The sequence below is a fragment of the Lissotriton vulgaris genome, chromosome 10 (genome assembly GCF_964263255.1).
Source record: "Lissotriton vulgaris chromosome 10, aLisVul1.2, whole genome shotgun sequence".
Lineage (NCBI taxonomy): Eukaryota > Metazoa > Chordata > Amphibia > Caudata > Salamandridae > Lissotriton > Lissotriton vulgaris.
This window is the reverse complement of record NC_141698.1, coordinates 149,110,511-149,133,596: the sequence shown is the minus strand read 5'-3', so window position 1 is coordinate 149,133,596 and position 23,086 is coordinate 149,110,511. Positions and strand designations below refer to the sequence as shown.

General features: G+C 39.4%; 1 protein-coding gene across 1 annotated transcript in view; it reads left to right on the top strand.

The window, feature by feature from the left end:
• Positions 1–22,210, top strand: part of NPTX2 (neuronal pentraxin 2) — a 42,295-nt gene extending 20,085 nt beyond the window's left edge. Inside the window, exons 2-5 of the mRNA XM_086940724.1 lie at positions 1,779–1,995; positions 6,253–6,497; positions 14,181–14,360; positions 18,915–22,210. Coding sequence (XP_086796850.1) covers positions 1,779–1,995; positions 6,253–6,497; positions 14,181–14,360; positions 18,915–19,142 — 870 coding nt within the window. The 3' untranslated portion in view covers positions 19,143–22,210. The remainder of the gene's footprint in view (positions 1–1,778; positions 1,996–6,252; positions 6,498–14,180; positions 14,361–18,914) is intronic.
• Positions 22,211–23,086: the final 876 nt, after the last annotated feature.

The window sequence follows — 23,086 nt, the reverse complement described above, 5'->3', positions numbered from 1 at the left end:
ATTTTGAAAAACATAGAAGACTGTAATGCGTATTAACAGCCTCTTTCCAAACTGTGACATCTGCTTTGTCTTTAGTAAAACAGTGTTTAGCTACAAGGAGGAATTTCTTTAAACATCATTATTGCCCTGAGAACATCCCTAACATGAGGGGCTGTACATAGAACAATCTAGTGAACCTGTGGAAACCAGATGACAAAAAATAGGATTTGACCGGGACATACCTGCAAAACTAAAAGGCAGCAGATTGTATAGATCACAATTTTATGGCAACCCGTTAGTCATATATTTACAATGATGAGGCCAAGAAAATTAATTGATTAGATCATAATCACGCAAAGGGGCATATTTACAAACCCCTAACGCCACTGGACCGTCACTTTTTCTGATGCTCCAGTGGCGTTGCTCTCTACCCCATATTTACAAGGTGGCGTTCAGCTACTTAACATGGCTTCACGCCACCTTGTAAATATGCCCCTTACTGCAGCTGTCTGCTGCCGCAAAGGGTGGCAATGGGTGTTGCTGTGAGCGTTCAACCACGACAACAATTGCTTTTTGATGCTGCCCCATATTTACAAGGATGGGGCAGTGGCAAAAACTAAGGCCAGGTAAAAACTGGTATTTGGAAGGCAACATAAGGAGAAATTATTAACTTCTCCTCATACTTTGCTCTTTCCTTGTGTGCTGCATTCTGCAGCACACAAAGAAACAGCAAATCACCTTTACATATTGTCCGATGTCTGTGAGTTCGAAAGTGAATAACCTAGCCAGTAGGCCATTTCTCTTCACTTGCGTGCTAGAAAAATCTTATTTCTATGGTTCTGGTCACATTTGGATGAAAAATGCTCTACTAGCCTACAACAATGAACGAAGGGGCTGCAAAAGCAAAGTAACACAACATAACAAATGTGTGTAGGAGCCTTGTAAACACCTTCAGATGCGAACATTGGGCACAAAGAACTCTCTTGAGTGCACGGATGTCCAGCAGTTTGGTTGTACTGCCTGAGTTCCCAGGATACGAGTTTCTAAATAAGTGATTCAACTATGTGACTCGTGAAGTGAGAGAATTCAAAGAGATAAATGAGTAATTCTCCCCTAAAAAAGCAAACACAAGGAGATGATGGACGGAGCGCTGAAACTTTTCAGACACTCACCCCCAGACAAAGATCTGAGTTGAATCCTTCATTCTTTAGCTCACTTTGCCACCCCAGTTCAGACATAGCTATATGCAAATCAGTCTTGACCCTGTGCCTCATGGGAACAGTCTCGCCCGAATTGCCAAGCCATGTCTTCCATGGACCAGAAACAATCATCCTGGGACCAGTTTCCGCCTAACATCCCTCATCAGCCAGGCTAGCTTGAATCCGGTGATAAAGTGAGCAAGGGACCCACGTTTGTTTGCTAAATTCACCCCTAAACCCATCTTCATGGTGATTGGCTGGATCAAGTACAATGTTTCACACCATCGGACTTACTGACTTACAGGGGGTTGAGAGACCCAGAGATTCATTTTAGAGCTTGACATTGTTGGGTTCCTCGTACGTTTAGGTGAAGCTGAGTCTTGGCAGCAAACGTTTGTTCTTTAAAGGCATTTATTGGTGAATCTATACCCGATCATTTCTTAGCATCTCTACCTGTTCTTATCTTATCTGTGTGTTTTCTGTTTTACTTATAAACACTGTTCTGTCTCCCTTAGTTACTGCTCCTCTTAACAGGCCTATGCATTATGCCATTGTTCAGAGCTTCACCATGTCATGTCTTGCTTGTGGCCTGTCTTGCAGCTCCAGTTGAGATCCAATGTGTCCTTTGCTGCCCTACCTCATGACCTGCGAGAGATGCTGCAGAAAAGGCTGGGTGACCTGGAACGCCAACTCCTGAGCAAAGTGGCTGAGCTGGAGGATGAGAAGTCCCTGCTGCATAACGAGACAGCAGCCCACCGACACCAGACAGAAACTGCCCTGAACGCACTTCTGGAGAGAGTCAACGAGCTGGAAAAAGGTAGGTTTTGGAAAATGATGAGTGGTTTGGTCTAAATCGAAAGTCTTTCCAGTGCGGGCGAGTAACTGCTCTCTATTGTGCAGTTATGTCGATAGCAACTTGTTTATTTAGCATTTGTTACCATGGTTTTGCTATACGTGACCAATGCTGTTAACAGATGTTCCAAAATATTGTAGGAAGGTTGTTCCAGCAATGGCCCTAATTATCCAAGAGTAATGTACATCCTTTTACTTTAAAACAAGTGACAGAAATATAAACAACATAAACAACATGTTTTCATTTTATTTCTGGTGCAGGGGTCTCTGAATTCCTTTTGAGACCCTAATATTGGCGTTGAGATCGTGCCAATCCAGACTCAGTTCTTCCTTTTTCCTTTATTGGTGTGGTGTGAATGAAGCTTGGATGTGAGGGTGTGTGGATTATGAGTTTGTGTATATGATATCAGGTGGTGGTCTTTTTCGATTTTTGGGCCATGTGTATTTATAATTCTTTTGTGACATTTGTATATACTTGTTAAAAATCATGTCTTCTGAGAAAAAATACTTCTAAAAAATGCATTTGTGATAACATGTTTTATATTGAATAATAGAAAAGAAAAAATATATAAAATGCGAATAAAATAAGAAATAAAATGAAAACATGTTTATATTTCTGTCACTTGTTTTAAAGTAAAAGGATGTACATTACTCTTGGATAATTAGGGCCATTGCTGGAACAACCTTCCTACAATATTTTGTTAGTCTTCCCCTCTGTTCCGTGGCCACGACTTAACCTTTTGAGGGGGTCCCATCTTACATGCTGTTAACAGATGTACCTTCACGCAAGTCACTGTAATCAGTTGATCAATGGCGTGAGCTTGGAAGGTTGGACGAATCCTGTCAGGATCATATATATATGCCCTTCAGATTACACAACTGTAAAAAGGTGGCAGTTTCCCCCTTGTGTTATCTTTCCATCCATACTAAACACAGATGCTCTCAGTTTTGTAGAGTTAACAATGGCCAATTGTATTGGCAATGCTAATAGGTCTGAAAGTGCCTTTACAGTCACTGATGAGTATAGGCACTCATATCATACATGCACTCTGTCACTCATCGCTGCACTCACACATCCATTCATCCATGTACTGACTCACTCTTGCATTCATCACTGTACCCATCAGCAAAAACAGACAAACAAACTAAACACCTGTATGGAAGCTAAATTATTAGGATCAAATTAGGAAAAAAGAGAATACATGCCAATAAATAAATTTGGAGGATGCTAGCAAGACAAAAAAATAAATAAACAAAGCAGCAGGTGGCCTTCATCCAATGACATTGTAGCTAGTGTACAGTTGGTTTAAAGTTCAACATAGCTGCCACAAATCATTCCAGGAAATATTGAATTGGGCAGCCACTTCCAAATGCCATAGCTTATAGTACATATTTTGAAAAAGAAGGGAACCCCAGTAATACGGCCAGGGGTAGAGACGTGCATAGAAAAACAATGGTCAAAGGGAGGCCTCTTGGGTCCTCATGTAGCCTAGGCTACTGTGCTATTTTAAACAGCGTTTAGTCAGGTGGAGCAAAGGAAATGTAGTTCAGAAGGGACCAGTTATGCAATATATGCTGGGACACGAGGTATGGTATGACATCACATTTATTAACAACATAATTGGAATATCACAGTATCATTTTCAATAATAGTTCCTTGTGCTCACACATACAGTGAAAAGTGCGTGAAGTGTGGGGTGTTTGTGACATTAAAAATGATATCGCATTGACAACAACATAATACAAAACTCCAAATTAATTAATTTCAAGAAAGGAGTTTTGGTTGTAGAGGTCGACAGCGTTTCGATCTCATGACTGTGAGATGTTCATGAGGACGAAACAATGGTGAGCAGGTTGAATGTGACAATATTACACTTGGAGGGTTTCCGCTGTACCCGAGATGAGGGATAATTAAATGGTACAAGAGCGCCGGGGCCACAGATGAAGGAACCAGTGGCACTACGGGTTGCGAGGTCAGTTTAGCAGCATTGAATTATTTGAGGGTGCGGGGGCCGGGGAAAATCGTTTACAACGCGGTGTTTACACCGCAGTACCTTTACAACGATGTCATTACAACGCAAGTCGTTTCTACGACTTGCGCTGGATGGCGCTGTTGGATAAGGAATATTGTAATTTTATAATCCAACACCTTCCATACTGTTACATGGACTGGTGTTGGAATATAAAATTATAATATTCCTCAATCCGCGCACATCAACGCAAGTCGTTGTAACGACTTGCGTTGTATTGGCAGCGTTGTAAAGTACCATGATCTAAAAGATCGCGTTGTACTGACGTACATCTGCGGGGGCCGCATCTAAAGAAGAGGAAAGTCAAATTTCGGGCTTGAGGTCGGGCTGCCGTGGGCAAGGGAAATAATCTTTGTTGCCTGCGTGCATGGGGCCGCCGGTCTCAGTGGGTCGGGATCAATGTCCCTGTAGGACACTCCAGGGAGCTGCAGGCCACTGTAAAAAAAAAAGAAAGAAAAAAAGAAAAGAATCAAAGAAATGAAAAGGAACAGTTAAAAAGAAACATTGGAAATTTAATAGACTAGCCATCATCCCAGACACCAACGCACACTCATTTTAAAGAGGATTTACACGCTAACAGGATAAATGCCATTAAACAGCAGCGCAATAGTGCAAATGTCAGAAATTGGCTAACCTATTGCTTCATGTCATTGTGAGAAGCAGCTTGTGAACAGACAGAAGAGAACTGATCCAAAGGCCCTCTGTGCATGTACATATATACAGGGTTTAGCATCGATTTTCTATTACAAAGGTCTGCTCCTGCCATGCCCGCCTAAGAGGGTCTAGAAAGGAGTATCACAGTGTAAATCATCTACTCGAGGGTTTTGTCAAAAGAAGTAACCAACACCGGAGTATTTTCTTACTGCTGTAATCTGTGAGATTCAACGTTTAACAAAATAAATGTCTACAAGCTTTAATACAGTTGTATAAGAATCCAGCCTCAAAAGGCTTGTTGGCTATAGCACATGCTATTTAAAATATATGAGGCCTACTGTCTTTGTCATACCTTTTCATCATAAACAAATCCGTGTCACCATAACCAGCTTTGTCCTCCTGTGTTCAGCAAAAGCTTTTGCAAAACAAACAATAAAAACACTCAATTTCTGAGGAAACACACAACTTCTGTCCAATCGAACTTTGTATTCAAGGCTATTAAAATGTGGGTAGTGCAGGGGCCCTCTCTTAATAGTGCTACTCAAGGATCTTTTTCTGCTCATATTATAATGTCTGGCAGCTGCTGCATTTGTATGCCAGAACCAAAAATAATGTTATTTCATGTAATTCTAATACCCAGAGATTGATAATATGGAGTGTTTTAAATAGTATTTATTTAGAATTTTATCAAAAAGGCAGATAAAGTAATATTCTTAAGACTTAACAGTTAGGTAAGTAGTTGATTTGAGTGGGTCTCATGCTCATTGGTGCGAATACGCCCCATAAACTCTATCCGAGAGTCACGGTGGGAAGTAGATCTTTCTGAACTAATTCTGCTGCCTAGCTCTTGCATGGTGATTCTTATATTCCCATTTACCACTACCTCTTTCTTGCTTGTTTGTGTGGAAAGCTATACCAGAAGGTTAATGTAAACACTGAATACATCCGCGTGGAGTCGTATATCCCATACCACTAGCTTAGGTCTTTTGGTGAATGTACCTACTTTAGAGACATCTGTCTAACCTAAAGGGCTCACGTATGAATGTTAGTAAAATAGCTCAGTGGGGTAATGACACTTGATGCAGAAATGCATGTGAAAGCTGCAGATGGCAAGTATGAATTTTGGTAATATAACAGTAGGGTAATGTGCCTGCTTCAGAGATTTGACTGTAATACATTGATTATAGGCTGGAATTCGATAGCACTCATTCAGTCTTCATTCTTCTAAAGTCAATACAAATTTATCAATAAGATGGGCAATTATAAGGTCTACTAATAAAGTTTCAAGTGGCAACTCAGTTTGAGTTGGGTACTCTATAAATGGTACAAATAACACTCTTCAAAACACAAAGAGTAAATTAGTATTTCCTCTCCTGTTAATCACCTCAGGCTTACTTAGTATTCCTCTTATCTCACCGACCAGTATCAGCTTCCAAATATGTCTATGTGCTTTGAAGTGTCTTTACTGCAACATGTTCATTGTAATGCTAAACTTTATGAAGTGATTGTTGAAACTATGTTTCTTAATATTGTTTCAGGCCACAGTGCATTCAAGTCACCAGATGACTTTAAGGTTTCCCTGCCTCTACGCACAAACTACTTGTATGGGCGAATTAAGAAGACCCTGCCTGAGCTCTATGCGTTCACCATCTGCTTGTGGTTGAAGTCAAGTGCGTCCCCTGGAATTGGAACGCCATTTTCCTATGCTGTGTCTGGGCAGCCCAATGAGATCGTCCTGATCGAATGGGGAAATAACCCAATAGAGCTGTTGATCAACGATAAGGTACGTAGTCTATGGTGTGTTCAGAAATATGTGTGAAGATAAGGTGGTTAGTGCCTACTTGTATTGACAAGTCTTGTATTGTCTTCATTATGTTCAACTTCAGTGCTTTGTGCAGTCACAGATTCAAGACTCTAATATATATTGCCTCTATGCGAGCATTTCCATAAAACATAAAGAATATATAAAGAAACTCATCAATACAAATCCAGTATTTAATATTTGTACAAAAACTTGGCTCAAAATGTAATTGTCTATAAAACATTATTGTAAAAAAACCAAATGCTAGTTGTTTGGTACACAATCAGTGTTATATATGGGCTATTTTGCAACATTGCTACCAGTAGCAGACTTATCTCTATCTTTCACATACATTGTTAGTGCACAATTATGGCAGGATTTATAGTTTACACATCATTGCAATAGTTGTGGACCACCGCATCTTGGCTAGCTTACTATTGTACTATCTCAGGTGTCTAATGAGAATGTGTTGCCCGAGTTGGTAATAATCCAATAAAGAAACTGATCAACAACAAGGTATGTGTTGCTTTGGGTGTTGAGAATACCCAGTTAGTCTATGCCAATCATTGACTAATTTTGCAGAAATGCCAAGTCATATCATTATTTCAAAATTTAAGTATTTTGTGCTGTCCCACTCATAATATTTTTTTGTACAAGGTAGAAATTCTGGATTGTGGTATATTTTGCCAACTTTAGAAAACAGTAAATGTTTGCAAGCAAACCACAGTATGTGATATTTTACACAGTAGTAAAGCAGTACATGGGCCATGAGATATAAGGATATCTGAGAAAGCAGTCAGTATAGCAAGAAGGATGTATGACGTTACAACGCATACTTTTACAATGCATACCTTTACAACGCATTTTTTACAAAGCAACATCCATTGCAACGCATTCCATTACAACGCATGCCATTACAACGAATTTTTAAAAACTACCTTTACAACGCATTCCATTACAACGCATACTAACTTTACAACGCATACCATTACAACGCATACCATTACATTGCATGTATGGTAAGTATTGGATAGTGTAGGGGTAAATATTACTATTCTAACTCCAGGGGGGTGCAACAGTAGGGTAAGTGTTGGATAGTGTAGGGGTAAAAATTACTATTCTAACTCTGGGGGTGCAAAAGTAGACTAAGTGTTGGATAGACACAAAGATTGTAGCAGCGGATCCTACGATGCCACACCTAAAACCCAGTTCCAAAAAGTCTGTAAAGTTTTGTGCCGCCAACCCCGACGTCAGCTGCTAATTGGCGTCGCTGTGCTTTCCAGATCAAAAATACTTTGTTTGGTTTTCTATGGGGGCGCACAAGAAAAGAAGTCCAGAAAGATTGTCACTGTGTATATAGAAAAGTTCTTTATTTATTATTGTTTATTCTTTTAAAAGTAGTCACTGTGCACTTTACAACCAAATCAGCCAACGCGTTTCACTGCCTACCAGGGAGTTTCTTCAGGGCGACTAGAGTTTACACCGGAGGCGCACACACGGATCCTCCAAATTTCATAAACAGCGTTTATATCTCTTGTTCCTGATGCTTGAGTTTTCTACTTGTCCTTGGTATTGAGTATGGATGGATTAGTTTTCATTTTTGATGGTCCTAAAGTCTTCAACAAACCTCATGAAAAGGATAATATGGAATCCCCTTATAGTGGCGTCTCACGCTCCGGTGCGTAGAATTTCTGGTGAGGGAAGTTGTGTCGCTTCCTTCTCCCACAGTCGTTTGTAGGTTCCAAAGTCATGAACCTGGAAAAGTTTCCTCGGTCGTCTCACCAGAACGGCGTGGATGGTCCCAAGCTTGGGACCATCCACGCCCTGAAGAAACTCCCTGGTAGGGAGTGAAACGCGTTGGCTGATTTGGTTGTAAAGTGCACGGTGACTACTTTTAAAAGAATGAACAATAATAAATAAAGAACTTTTCTATATACACAGTGACAATCTTTCTGGACTTCTTGTCTTATGCGCCCCCATAGAAAACCAAACTAAGTGTTGGATAGAGTAGGGGTAAAAATTAATATTCCAACTCCAGGGGTTGCAACCGTAGGGTAAGTTTTGGATAGTGCAAGGGTACTATGCGATGTGATAGTATGCGTTGTAATGGTATGCGTTGTAATGACTGCGTATTAATGACATGCGTTGTAATGGTATGTGTTGTAGTGTCATGCTTCATAATGGTTGTGTTGTAATGGCATGCGTTGTAATGAATCTTGCGTTGTAAAAGTTTCGTTGTACTGGTAGTGCGTTGTAAAATTTGTGTTGTAAAGGTTGTTTCCCTATCAAGAAATTGTGCATAAACCCATCATAAAATTATTTATTCAATGCATTTATATCCCAATATTGGATGGAAAATGCTCTAGCCCTTTCCATATGCCAAGTAAGATTTTCATAGTGGAAAATACATTACTGAGTGCTAAAAATATTTCTTAGTTTATGTGCACTTGTTACATTTTGGGCCAGAATTTTTCATGAGTCACATTTCACCCATTTGACAAACAACAACATTGTTTCACATAATGACAGAAACACCACTGTTGACAGATTATTTTGCCTTAAATGTTTGCCAGTTCATGTGCATCTGGTCCAACCTAATCAGGCTGTCCAACTCCTATATTCCTGGAAATACAGCATTGTCATTCGAAGAAGTTGCAATTGAATTGCTTCACACTATGAGTCGTTGATTCAGCTATCATTCTGATGATTCCGATAAACAATTTTCAGAGTTTTCTAAATGGCTTTATACGGGATGCCCTTAATGCACTGGCACTGATTTGAACCGGTATAGATATTGTCTTCTTTTAACCAGAGGTCTTTATTTTGAGAATAAGATTTAAACCAGTTTGGAGCTACATAATTTTGTAAATTAGTGTCAGGATTTTATCCTTAACTCATCACTTCAATGGCAACCACTGCAGCCATTAAGACGTCTATATATGCTTGTATGTTCAAACTATTCAGAACTCTTTGGTTCAGCTGCACATTCTTGTTATCTCATCCAGTACAATAGCCACTAGCACTTCCATACATAAACAAATTATGCCTGTACTTCTGGCCAATGATCTGGGATGAGCAGAGGATCATAGCTGATTTGTCACTGGGGCAAGAGGCATCTGGTAACCTGATCTCTTGCTCCAGAAGACCATGATGGAAAGGACTCTGACCTTGACCCACAAAATGACTTGGAACCAATGGAGCACCATTGGTTTAGGTTTTATAGATTTCTGTCATTTTAGATTGAAGGGTGATCTTGGTTCTTTGGTATACTGCCATACTATACATTACAATAGCCTTACTTGCCACAAATGTCTATCACTTATTTCCTCTGTGGCTTGTCTTGAGGAATGGCAAAATGGTTTCTTTGAAGAACGGCTAGGACTTGGTACTGTTGGCCAAAGCTTCGACATGGGGGTGAAACAGAAGATTTAAATTAAATTATACGGAGGTTCTTGAATTATTAGATGAGACAAGAGATGATGCTGAATGTTGTTGATTTAAATGGAATGGACTTTATTGGTGGACATCCTTGTGTGAGGCATACCTGATATTTACTCATCCAGCGGTGTATGTTGTCCAGACAGGCAGTTATATTTCCCAAGTTATATAGTAATGTTTCCAGGCATAGATAAATAATTTGCTTACATCAAGATGTTCTTCTGAACATGTTTAGAAATTATCGAATGAGCAGACTCCTGGGCGTTCCTTATTACTCTCTTTAGAATTTTGCTTTGAAAATAGGAGTTTGAAAGTGGTCTGTAGTTAAATTATACGTCTGGATCTCCTGTGTTTTTTTTTAGGAGTTGGATGATGATGGTTTATTTCATGCTCCTAGTGGCAGACCACACTACAATTAAGACATTAAGGATGTTTTTGATGTCTTGGGCTGTGTTTGAGCATTAATTTAATGCAAATCGATAGGCAGGGCCCTCCTGACTTGTTTAATGATTTAGCATTGTAAGCACAACTTTCCCTGTCTTCTTCCCAGAAGTTTGAAGTTTTCAGGGGAAGCATACACATCTGTTTGGGTTAGGTAAATATATGATTAGTAAACTGTGTTGGCACCTGTTTGCCCCCGATCCTCAAAATATTGAATTCAAAGACAGAAATGAAGTTCCCGTAACACTCTTTGGAGATTTTGGAGATGATTGCGAGTTTGTCCAGACTGACTGATTTCAAATCTTTGTGGGCGATATTGATGTTCTGAAGTCTGCATGCCAATACGTTATTTGGGGAACATCCTTTTCAACGCTGATTTTACCCCGCAGTCCTTTTACAACGTGTCCTTTAAAACGCAAGTCGTAACCACGACTTGCGCTGGAGGGCGCTAAAGGATAAAGAATAGTATATTTACTATTCCAACACCTTCCCGACTATCCACGGGGTCTGGTGTTAGAATAGTAAATTATACTATTTACTATCCGCGCCCAACAATGCAAGTCGTTGTAACGACTTGTGTTGTTAAAGACGCGTTGTAAAGGCACACGTTGAAACGGTACGCGTTGTACCATCATACATCCTGTTATTTGTAGTGTTCCATCCTAATACTTAGATGCATTGATCAATCCAGATATTTAGAATGGTTTATTGTAGAAATATTTCTCTTTTAACAGGAAGGTATCATGATTGTTTTTTTTTTAAATATCCTAAATCATTCCTCTCTTATTTTAATCAGAGTTAAAATTCAGGACATGCATATTGTTTTTGTCATCTACTCCCTTTGTCCATAAGTTCCTACATTTCTTTAGTTCCCACTGCTCCCAGCCCTGCCACTGATCTGTCCTAATCACTTTTCCAATTGTATACTGACATTCCTCAGCAACTCCTTGAACATCGCCTAACTAATTGTGCAATACACAAGCATTTGCCACCATTTGATCAGTCAGTGGGCCACTGTAAATAAGAAATATGACTGGAGTGAAAGGTTTGTCCCTTTGTTTTCCATATCGATGTTAGATTTCATCACTTTGGGTTTCCTCTTGTAACACTCATTTTGAACGAACCTTTTCTATTTCTATCTCTACCACTTCTGGATTTCCTTAGATTCTACCTCTCCCCTTTTACTCATCCTCATCTCATCGGTATCCCTATAGTTCCCTTTTCCAATATCTTTTTAGGTCTCTTCTGAGTCCCTCACCCAAGATTTATTCTTTCTCTTATTCTCTACATTGTAACACTGAATCCTAATCACAAAAAGGAACACTCTTCCCTGATAATAGTCAAGGTCTCATTCTCAACTCGATGTTCTCTTCATTACCATCAAGGTCATTTTTGTTCTCCATGGCTATTCAGCTTTTTTCAAATAGGCTTGGGCTTTCTTAAGAGACCTAATGAAGTAGGCATTATTGATATGCAGTGTAAGGAAATGGATTTTTTTGGGGAGTGGGGTGACTAACCACGTCAAGGTATAATCACAATCTTTGTCCGGGTTAACCTTCAAAGCCACTAAGTTAAACTGAACTCAAAACACTGGTAGCTATAGCCCAAAGCAAACAGGCTTCACTTAGGGTGATGCATAAAGTAGTTATGCAGTACCAAAACAGTAATACATTTGAAATACAAAACTGTAAAAATACCAAACTTAATTAGAAAAATGTAATAAAATGTAATAAACAAAATGACACCAAACTGACAAAATATAATGAGGGGAACGGAAATAGGAGTTTTTAAAGTTTTAAGTAGGATGGCATCAAGAAGCATAAAGGTCCAATGGTAGTCAAAGTTTGCGGTAGACTGGATTCTAGGAGCTTTTTAATGCTGACTGAGATGGAGCATGAGCCACATACACCAACCAAGCGCATCCTGGTCAAAGATTTTACCTTCTGACTTTAGTCCTTTATGTCCCAATCCACCACAGGAGTACACTTTTAAAGTCCACCCAGGACTTCATGGAAGGCACTTGAAGACTTACCGGCTGTCAGGCGGAGGCCAACAGCAGGGCCAAGTCCATGTTATTTGCTACTGGTCAGTTGCAGGAAAGGCCTCTTGTATCTTGTTGTATCCCTGTAGCTTAAACAGCAGGCCAGACATATTACCCTAGGTACAACAGAAAGCAGACCCAGTCCATCTGAGACCCTCAGATCACAAACAGCAGGTACAGCCCTCTTATGATGTACCTACAGGAGTACTTTGAAGTGAGTGCCTGAAGGTGTCACATGTATGACTGATATGACCTGATGGGTGATAATTACTCCTGGGCATGCTCTAACCAATAGGATAAACACTCCTGGGGCCATCTCTACCAACTTTAGACATTTTCAAGATCGCAAAAATTATCAGCCACACTAAACTTTGTGTCTGAGTGCTGTGAGTGTGTGTGGAGGGGTGTGTGCAGTATGGTAATCCTAGTGTTCTCATGTTTGATGGCACCACCGGACAAAGTTACAATGCATTGGCATGACCCAATACGGTTCCTGTAAATGCTTAAAATGTCTGCCGGACATTTCAAAATGTGTAGGTCGGCATCTGTCGTCAGGGCGCCAGAGTTATTTCCTCTGTGGCCCTGATGGAAGATAGGTCGACTACCAATATATAAAGGAGGCACCTTGTTCTGTAAAAAACTGTAATTTGCCATTTGTGTCTACACTCTCTCTTTCATTTCCAACTTGCCACCATGCAACAATCACACTTTACAGCCAGGGGGCAGACAAAGCAAATCAAGCTTAACATTCTAGCCATCTTTTTATTTTATACTCCATATCACATGACCATGTCCATGAATCGCCAGAGTTCTTCAATGTATTCCCTGCGTGTATTTAAATGGCTCAGCAGGATTTTATCTTTGAGGATTCAGTTCTGCCCATGAAAGCATGAATAGAAATTGAAAAGGTTTTGTACTTAGCACAGGGCTGCTGCTGACTATTGTGTTTTATTCTATGTTGAGTAACCTTGTAAGCACAGTATTCATGGGACATTTGAAATCATGTTGCTAGGCGACTGGACATACGTTCGTGTGGTTAAAGGTTCCAGTTTCCTAAAGGTGCACACAGTCATCCCTGTCTAATTGGAATTTGTTAATAATGCATATGCTAATTAGAGATAAACAACCCGAGCAAATCCACATGATGCCGCATACAAGTTACATGATTTGTCACTGCTGGATATCACCTACACCCAGGGGCGGCCTTATGCATGTGCAAGCTGTGCACCTGCACAGGGCCACCAAACCCCGGGGGCCACCACGCCAATATATATCCTTAATATAATAATCCTCTGAGGATGGATACATATTTGCGTGGCGGCCCCTGGCAGGGGTTTGGCGGCCTCCGGCTCTGGTCCACTTTCAAACACCCTGACCCCCCCCCCCCCCCCCTCACTGGCCTTCGCGCTCCGCCCCGCCCGGACCCACCTTTCCGGGGCCCCCTACCTATGCTCCATGCCCAGGGCCGCCATGAGCCGAGAGCCACCCCTGCTACACCCTATAAGCTTAAATCATGGACAGGCCTAATCATTGTTGATTATTGACAATTAATGTCATCTGGTCTATATTGATTATACTCAAAATTTGAAACTGCAATCTGCTTCCACATCCTTTGTGGGGGATTTCCTAGGAACTTACATATTTCTGTAGTGAGGCCTATGGATGGCAACGAAGCCTCTAGTGTTTATTTGGAACCATTCTATGCATCCTATTGAACATTTTGAATTGTTTCCTTGTCTGTGCAGGTGGCCCAGCTTCCTCTGTTCATCGGTGATGGGAAATGGCATCATATCTGTATCACTTGGACGACAAGGGATGGAATGTGGGAGGCGTTTCAAGATGGCGAGAAGCTCGGCACTGGTGACAACCTCGCTCCTTGGCACCCAATCAAACCAGGTGGAATTTTAATCCTGGGGCAAGAACAGGTGGGTTTATATTCAGTTTTTTCAGCCAAAACATATTTTATTGCACTATAGCTTTGATTACACGTCTTGATGTGTCTGATGTTGTTGGCCGTTCAATTGTATCCAAAAATTGTCAACACCATGTACAATCGTGAAATTATTTACAAACCACTGTGTGTAGGAGAATATATCCCATAGACTTGCACACGGTTAAACGCAATTCACACAAATATTAAACGAGACAGCATGCGTTCCAGTTTGTAAGACACCAAACCAGTTTCTTAGAGGCACTGATAGACTCAAAGATCAAACAGCTAAACTGAAGCTTTATGAAATGTCTAAGTGCATATAAGTGCATGCGAAATTCATTGATGGAAACATTTTGTAAACATTTTCTTTCACTATAAACGTTTTATTCATACAAAGTTTTAACGCTGGTTACTGTGGCAATTTACAATTCAACTCCCTGGACGTATTATTAATACCAAGAACACAATGAGATGATTTAAGATGTCAACACCATCCAAAGTGACATTATAAGAGTACCTAGAGTGATATATAAAGGACAAAGAAGTCAGCGTCAGTAGTCAGGAATAGTTTGCAAGGCAACAATGATATAACAGAAAAGTCGAGACAAACACCTGAAAAAGGGGAGGCAGAATATCCTTTTGTGACAGAACTATTGCCTGAACAACTACATAACTTACTTACAGAGGAGATCTTTAACAGTCCAAACCACATAGCGGGTGAGCAAAAAGTAGTGGAATGGAAGACAGGGTTACTATCCTTACACTGTGGAATCTTCCCACGCTAGAACAGACCATACAGGTCAACCACAGTTACTTTTCTTACACCACAACAGCAGGTGCCTTTTTTTTTATAGTATTGCAGCAAATATGCATGCAAATATAAGTAAATGCAAAACATACATATAGTGGTGTAACATAATTTTAGGGCGCCCCCACCCGCCAAGTACTTGGAGGGGAGCGAGGCCCACAACTTGGACCCAGTCAGGAGCTCTCAGGCCACAGGGCCAAAGGGGGTCCCCTGGAGCTCGCCCCACCTCCGAACCCGCGGGGGCTGTGGGGGCTAATGTTACAACACTGCATATATAATACGCATTTTTCATTAAAAAAAATACTACTAACAAGAAAGCATCTTGAGCCCTTTGATTGGTGCTGGACTGCACACCCTCAGTATATATTACTGATTACATCAATGGTAAGGCTACAGAAAGTTTCCTGGTGAAACCCCCGGTTTACCACTTACAAACAGGTTTTACTGCCTTCTATTACCAGCACATAACCTTTTGGACATCCACCAAGTAGCTTAGGAGAACATTTCAGTTGATTCCACTTGCAACTTGAAACTAAATGCTGTAGTCCACTCCTTCTGTTTTTATGTGACCTGTACAAAATTCCTCATTCTCCTCACTCCACACTTCTACAGTATCATGCGTACTATCCATATGCTTCAATAGCAACATTTTGTAATATAAGTTGGACCAGGAAGTTGATACATACTTACATAAATTACCTATTTTTCTGCTTGCAACCCCCAGGGGTTGCTCTTTCACACTTGTTCCAGAACAGTCCATGGTATACCTGCAGCTTTTGGAATTTGTAGCATTATTTTAGGACTTTTATATTGGCCTCTCAAATCTCGAGCTGAACTCACTCTGAGCCATCCTAGATTCTGACGCTCGACTTGTTAATGGCGCTAAGAAATCAGATCTTATCCTGTATTTTGTGAAAAAAACTCCATCTTGACGCAGGAATGCACTTCAAAAAGGCATGCATTAGCCACAAAGCCTTAAACGTAGGCCTACCCTGCCATTCAAAAGACTGAGGGACTCATTTATGAGCTTTCTGACGCAGTGTAGCTCATTAAATCACCTTGCTGGGCTGCACTATCAGCCAGATTCATGAAGCCGAAATCGGCTCGCAAAGGGCCAGATTCTGAGAATCTGGCCCTTTGCGAGCACTATTTTTGCATTTGGGATTCATCATCCCAAATGCAAAAATCGCAATTCTAAAAATCGCTAAATTGACATAATTGCATTTAAGGAATCTCAATTTGAGATTCCTTAAATGCAATTCATGAACAATTTTAAAATTGCGAATTCGCAATCTGGGGCCGCTATTCATCGCGAAGTCTAACTACGTGGTAAATAGCGAAAACTTAGAAAAATGCACTTTAATGCATTTTTCTAAGTTGTATGGTATACACACACATGTCTTTTGGACATGTGTGTGCGCAACACCAGTGTACATTACCATTTCAGGGGTGATACTTGGTGTCCTTTGGACACACTAGCACCCTTGAAATCGCTTCCTTATTTGCTAATCGCAAATAAGGAATGACTCCCCATTCATTCCTATGGGCCTTTTGGCCCATAGGAATGAATGGGACAGCCATTCCTTATTTGCGATTAGCAATTAGCGAATTGCAAATAAGGAAGCTGTAGAAATCGCAAAAAATATTGCGATTTCTACATGCATCCCGTTTTGCGAGTCTTTAATAGCGATTCCTTAATAATCGCTATTAAGGACTCGCAAAACAGGACTTTGATGAATCTGGGGGTATGTGACGGGGAAGGACAGGAATGCGCCGTATTTAATGGAATATGGTTCATTCCTGTCCTTTCCCATGCGATGGCGCACAATGAGCTGCCTAGCTCCAGCGTAGGCACCCTTGCCCTGCATTGCATGCAGGATGGTTTTTGTACAGGAAGGGATGCCTCCCTCCACAAAAACAAATCTGGGAGGTATATTCCCCTTTCTATCTGTGCTGCACAGTGGTGCACAGATAGAAAAAGGAGGAAACGAGAACTAGAGATATTTGTCCTTGTTACGCCTTACCTGGGAAAGTGTAAGATTTAGGCGCATCCCTAGGTTTGCAAGTTCTTCTTAGTCTGGTGATGTGCCAAAATCCATGGGAGTTGAGTGGCAACACCCATGCAAAATCCCTGGAACACCTTCCCTGGACAGAGTAATGCAGCACAGCAATTTGCGCTGCATTGCTTTGCTCCAGATTTTTGGAGCCACTCAGAGACACGCAAAGTGACTTTGCGTGGCTTTAAAAATCTGTCTTAAGGTTTGCGTTGCTCTTGCACTATGTTGCGTGGTGCAAGAGTGATGTAAACGGCCTCATAAATAGGCAACCAACTTCTCATCAGAAGAAAGAAAAAAGAATACCAGAAGCAAATCTCATCTGCTCCTGAAAATTGAAAAAGTGAAAAATAAACCCCCCTGAAAAACAAAGCTAAGGGCCTGCTTAACAATGGTAACCTTCACTTTTGAGTAAGTTTCCATTTTTTAGTAGATTTACTAGTTTTCAGTATTCCAGTATTCAAAAACTCTATAAGTAAGTTACTGCTAAAAAAATAAAATAACCACATATGGTTAACCACGGGTACAACAAGACCCTCCAATAGAAAATAATGGAAGTAGGGCTATAAAATAAAACCCTTATGGTAAATAATGTTAAATTTAAATTATTTAAATTAATAACAATTATAAATACATATAAAGTAATGTTTAAGTTTTGTTGTGCAAGGGGAAGAGGGCAATGTAGAACCATATTTACAAACAACAGATAGCTGCAGCTCTCTTCCCCTGTACTGTCACATAAACATGCTGCCTAGAGCCCCACAAGAATCTTTGCACCATGGTTCAATGGTCTATGCGCAATGTCTAGTACAGATTTTCTACTGGACTTATACCCTTCCAGCGTGATATATATGATACCTCTGCTAAATCTTGACATATCTGCACCAATGTGTTGAAATTTACAATCCCTACTGAGAAGCCATGGTAGCCATGTCCAGAGCCTCTAGACCAAAGTTCATTTGTAGATGAAGGACATGTTTTTTTTTTGTCTGAGGCAATTCATGCCAAATGAATCACCAAATACAGACTCTAGTAAGAATAAGATGATTTTAGTGTGGAGGCTTATTGAGTTCTCGGCTATTCCCATCCATTACACGTTTATACAGAGTACCTTACAGGACCTCTGACTTACTTTGAATTTGTGTTGTAGTGTAAACTCCCCGTAACTCCCTATGCATAGTTTCATCTCAAATTCTCCTTTTTACATTTTGTTCCACGAAACCATAATATTAATCAATCACAGTTTTTGATTTCCTGTAGAATTTGCTAACAAAATATAAAAATTATATTTTCCACCACCTGAGACTATTTGCATGTCTGGTAGCTTCCATTTCACTTTAAATTATGCTTGTGTTCATATATGTGTTATTGTCAAACTGCAAGGATGGGAGCAAACGAAAATAGTACTTTCAAGCATTTGTTACAGTCACAGATGTCACCAAGAAGATATGGAAACGATGGAGGCACGTGTAAGAACTTAGCAAATGCACTAAGCGTTCTCTAGAAATTTGAACTTATTGTACAAAAGAGGTATATTTACCTACAAGAAGTAGGAAGTTTCTAATTACAGTATAGTGGTTCTTCCAGGTATGATAAAACCACTTGTTTGTGACCAATATTGCTTTGTAAATATTTGTAATCTTTCCTTAAAGATAATCATGGAAACCTATTCTGTTTTTTAAAGGACACTGTTGGTGGAAGATTTGATGCAACACAAGCGTTTGTTGGAGACATTAGCCAATTTAACATATGGGACAAAATCTTAAAAGCAGAGGAGATCATGAACATTGCCAACTGCTCTACCAACATGCCAGGCAACATCATTCCCTGGGTTGATAACAATGTTGATGTGTTTGGAGGTGCAACAAAGTGGCCTTGGGAGTCCTGTGAACAGCGTTTGCTCAATTTATAACTCTTGTTGACCTCCACTGAAGTGCCCATTTCTGTTGAGACAATCTCTTGTGAGACATATTGTCCATGATGCCATTATTTCCCTAGAATATTTTTTTAACCTGAGAAAGATTATTGAGACCATTGCGTGTTTTGTTGCTTACTCGTGAGATTATGAGACACCGGCATTACTTTTAGGAGGTCGCATTGGTCCTTGTCTTCTGCTACTGATAACTGATTTTTAACGCAGAAAATATACTATGTCCTGGTACATAGAGTGCTAGCAAAGTCTGCAACAACCCCTTAAGCATTGATTATCATCCCTCTGCTGAACTGCATTGTAATACACAGGACGTCCAGCACATGGGCACATTAGTTGGGCTTGTGCAGATGTAGGATCAGGGACTCCGCATAGGCAAAATTCATGCAAAAATGCATTCACAAATCCTTGCTGACTTTACCACCCTGGTGCTGGAATGTTGCATTTTTGTTGGGTAATTGTTTGATTTACATGAAGCATGGATATGTATAATTGTTGGCAACTGTGTGTAGTCTATGGCAGTTATTTGGTGGGATGAAAGTAAACCAAACACATGGAGTGACAGCTTGATGACCTGTCAAATGAGTGGCAGTTAACTTGAACACTTGCTACAATGACAGTGAAAGTGACTGGATGGTTGGCACTTGTGTGTAGCAGCTTGTGATGTGGGGCACTTTAGATCCCTGTGGTTCAACATCTCTTGGGAGTAGGAAGCCGATGAGTCATCAAAAGCACATGGAACTCTGTGTGAAACTGGTGGTATCTGGCATTGAACTTTGAAGCATCCCATTAATCCATTTTTATCAGGGACGATTCCAGCACTACATGTCTTATAAGTGACAATTGTTTTACATTGCTTTAAAATGTTGGGTTAGCTAGGTTGCAGGACACAAAAGACTGTGTGCTGGCTTACAACAAAAAAATTGTTCCCTTTCAATGCAATACAACCCAAAATGCTTTAATCCAGATAGCTATGTTATTAAAGGGTAGAACTGGCATTTATGCTCAAAATATAACACAAAATAAAATGTTTGACAGATTTGGTGCTCCCTGCAGTCAATGTTCAAACAGAATGTGCCAAATCCTCCATAATCATAATGTTGTGGTATAATATATCTGGTTTGCTACCTTCCTATTGGAAAGTACATTTTTTATTGTGGGTGAAAAATGTATAGAAATGAGTTTAAATCAGGACCTTCTATATATCCAGTGATCTGTAGAGTCCAAATTTACCAGCTCTGACTGTATACGCATTTTCCCGTTATCTGCCTTTGTAGAGAGAATGTTCAGAACAGTCGTGTAAAATTAAGCACACTATAAATCGCCTCCTACCTACAAACAATAAACTTCCTTTTGGAGTCTGACAAATACAAACTGTCCGGATGCCTGGTCAAATAATTTGCCTAATTTGAACTGACCTTCTTATTGTCATTTAATTCTCTTTATTAGAGAAATAGTAGAGGTTTCATCCATATCAAACTTTAAGTAAACCACAGGATTGTATAGTAACAAGAACATACTATACTTCTCTGATCATAGCATCTTATTTTTTTTTCAGCACGACAGGCTTTGTAAGAGATTGAACACAATGATCAAAAATTGTCTTAAAAATAATAGCCATGTAGGTGTTTTTGGCTGTTTTTTTAATGTTAGACTTACACAGCTTTATATGTCGCCAGAGCTTAAAAGCTATGCAGACGTAATATTTTTATTCTAAGTTTGTTGAGAAAGACATAGAGACCATCCCTCCAATGGCTTGTGCTTTTGATGATAAATGAAAATTATTTGTTCTATCAATGAAATCAAAATGAATAGGTGTTTAACCTCTGCTTTACCTACTTATACTTCAGGAACATGTTTGTGATTCCCTAAAATATAATGATGTCACCTAAAGTAATTCTATCCCTTTAGTTTATATTAATTTAAGAAATGTTAGAGTTATTTTTTGTATAGTTTGTTTCTCGCTTGAAAGGGCTTCATGAAGCCAGTGCCAAAGTTCAGTTTGTGCTTGACGTAAAATAAATATATATATATTTTGCCAATGGTATATAAAGTCTTTATTTAATACATTTTATGTGCTTGTAAAGATCTTTTGCACTTTGACAAGTATGCTCTTTTGACTACTTTATTGTTTATGTATTTGTCTAGCAAAAATGTAAGCTGAAAGTCCTTCTTTTCCTGTGAATATATTTGGCATACCTAGGTCCAAGTCAATATTTGGTTTGCGATGTAAGCAAATTATATTTCCGTTATTTTAGGAAAAAGTGAACAGGAAGTGTATACATTTCCATGGTATATATTTTATTTTTCATAAACATGTTAATGTGTGTGTGAATGTTTATTCGCGTGTCATAGGAGAATAATGTTTTTGACAAAGCTAAATATTCCCATTTGAAAACTCTATAGATCTTTCTATTTCAAGGAATTTCTTGTATTGAAATACAGAACAAAGGCCAATAATTTTGTATGCTCTTTTTGAAAACCATACAAATATATTTTATTCCCCTCCTATCATCTGTTTATGGCCCTGGCCACTTGATTTACAATGTTTGAGAAAGATTACATTTACTGTCAATTCTGTATTGAATGAAAATGTGTTTATTAAAGAATATTTTTGATACCAGCATTCTTTGGAGCCCTTTTAGATAATACATGTATGCATATCCTTATATAATTTATATAGCACCAGCTCTCAGAAAAAAACAGTGTTACTATTAGGAAAGTGTAGCTACTATTTTTAACAGCAAAAACATGTAAATAAAAAAGTCATCAATATTAAGGCAACCTAATCAATTGATTACCTTTTGCTAATTACTCAATTTTTTTCCAGTTGTTTAACTTGGTAAATATAACATGATAAATTACTTCTCATGCCATCCATGAATCCATATATATTTCTTTGACATTTTTCAATCTTTGACTAGAACTATGTGATGATTATTTTGACATGCATGAAGTCGCTGCCACAAGTCTTCATCTGAAATGTAATTGTGGGCTGTTTATCTCAAATCTGATTAAGCACTTTATTAAAAAAAATTATAAAAAGAGAATCTGAAAATACTGTTTTTTATTTATGCATGGTAACTGTTACTCGTGCTTTTAAGAGTCCCCGAAATCTTGCAATATGCTTCTGTTGCATGTTTATGTGGAGTTGAAACATCACACAAATTAAATGAATGAGTGACTGTAGCATTTCTACAGGCCTCCTTTCACTAAAAAAGCACAGCTCACAATAACGTCTTGTGTCAAAGTCTAGCAAAAATATGAAGGTCTTTGTTAGAAATGGGGGTTCTGGTTAGCAGGGGTATGCACCTAAACCAGGTAGAACCCACCACTCTAGTCGTGGTAAGGGAGTTACACACCCAAGTTAACCCCTGCTCACCCTCTTGGTAACCTGGCACGTGCAGTCAGGCTTATTCCAGAGGCAATGTGTAATCATACACACATACACACACCAGTCAAACAATAAATACACCACACAGTATCATATAAAAATAAGTTTCTGTATTGCATATAAACAGACCAAAATAACATAATCCAATAATCACTTTTCCAATTCGGCAATTGTCAGAACAACACAGTTAGTGCAATAAGATAAAGACTTATATTTTGGACATGCCATGAAACACTGTCCCTCTACATATTATGCAGATCCTGAAATGATACTCGTTATCCTGTCATTGCAAGACATACGATGACATATCCCTGTGGACACCAAATGCACCACATAATAAAACATGAATCATCACTACTGTACATGCCTGATAATGCAAAACACCACAACAATATGCCTCATTACATCAGTGCCTAACATGTAGCAGACAATGAAGGAATGGCATGAAGCACTATGATACTATAGGGCACAGCGCATCTGTGCTCCTATTTCGTACAGTATGGTGATTCAGGTCAAGTATGGGGGCACAGGA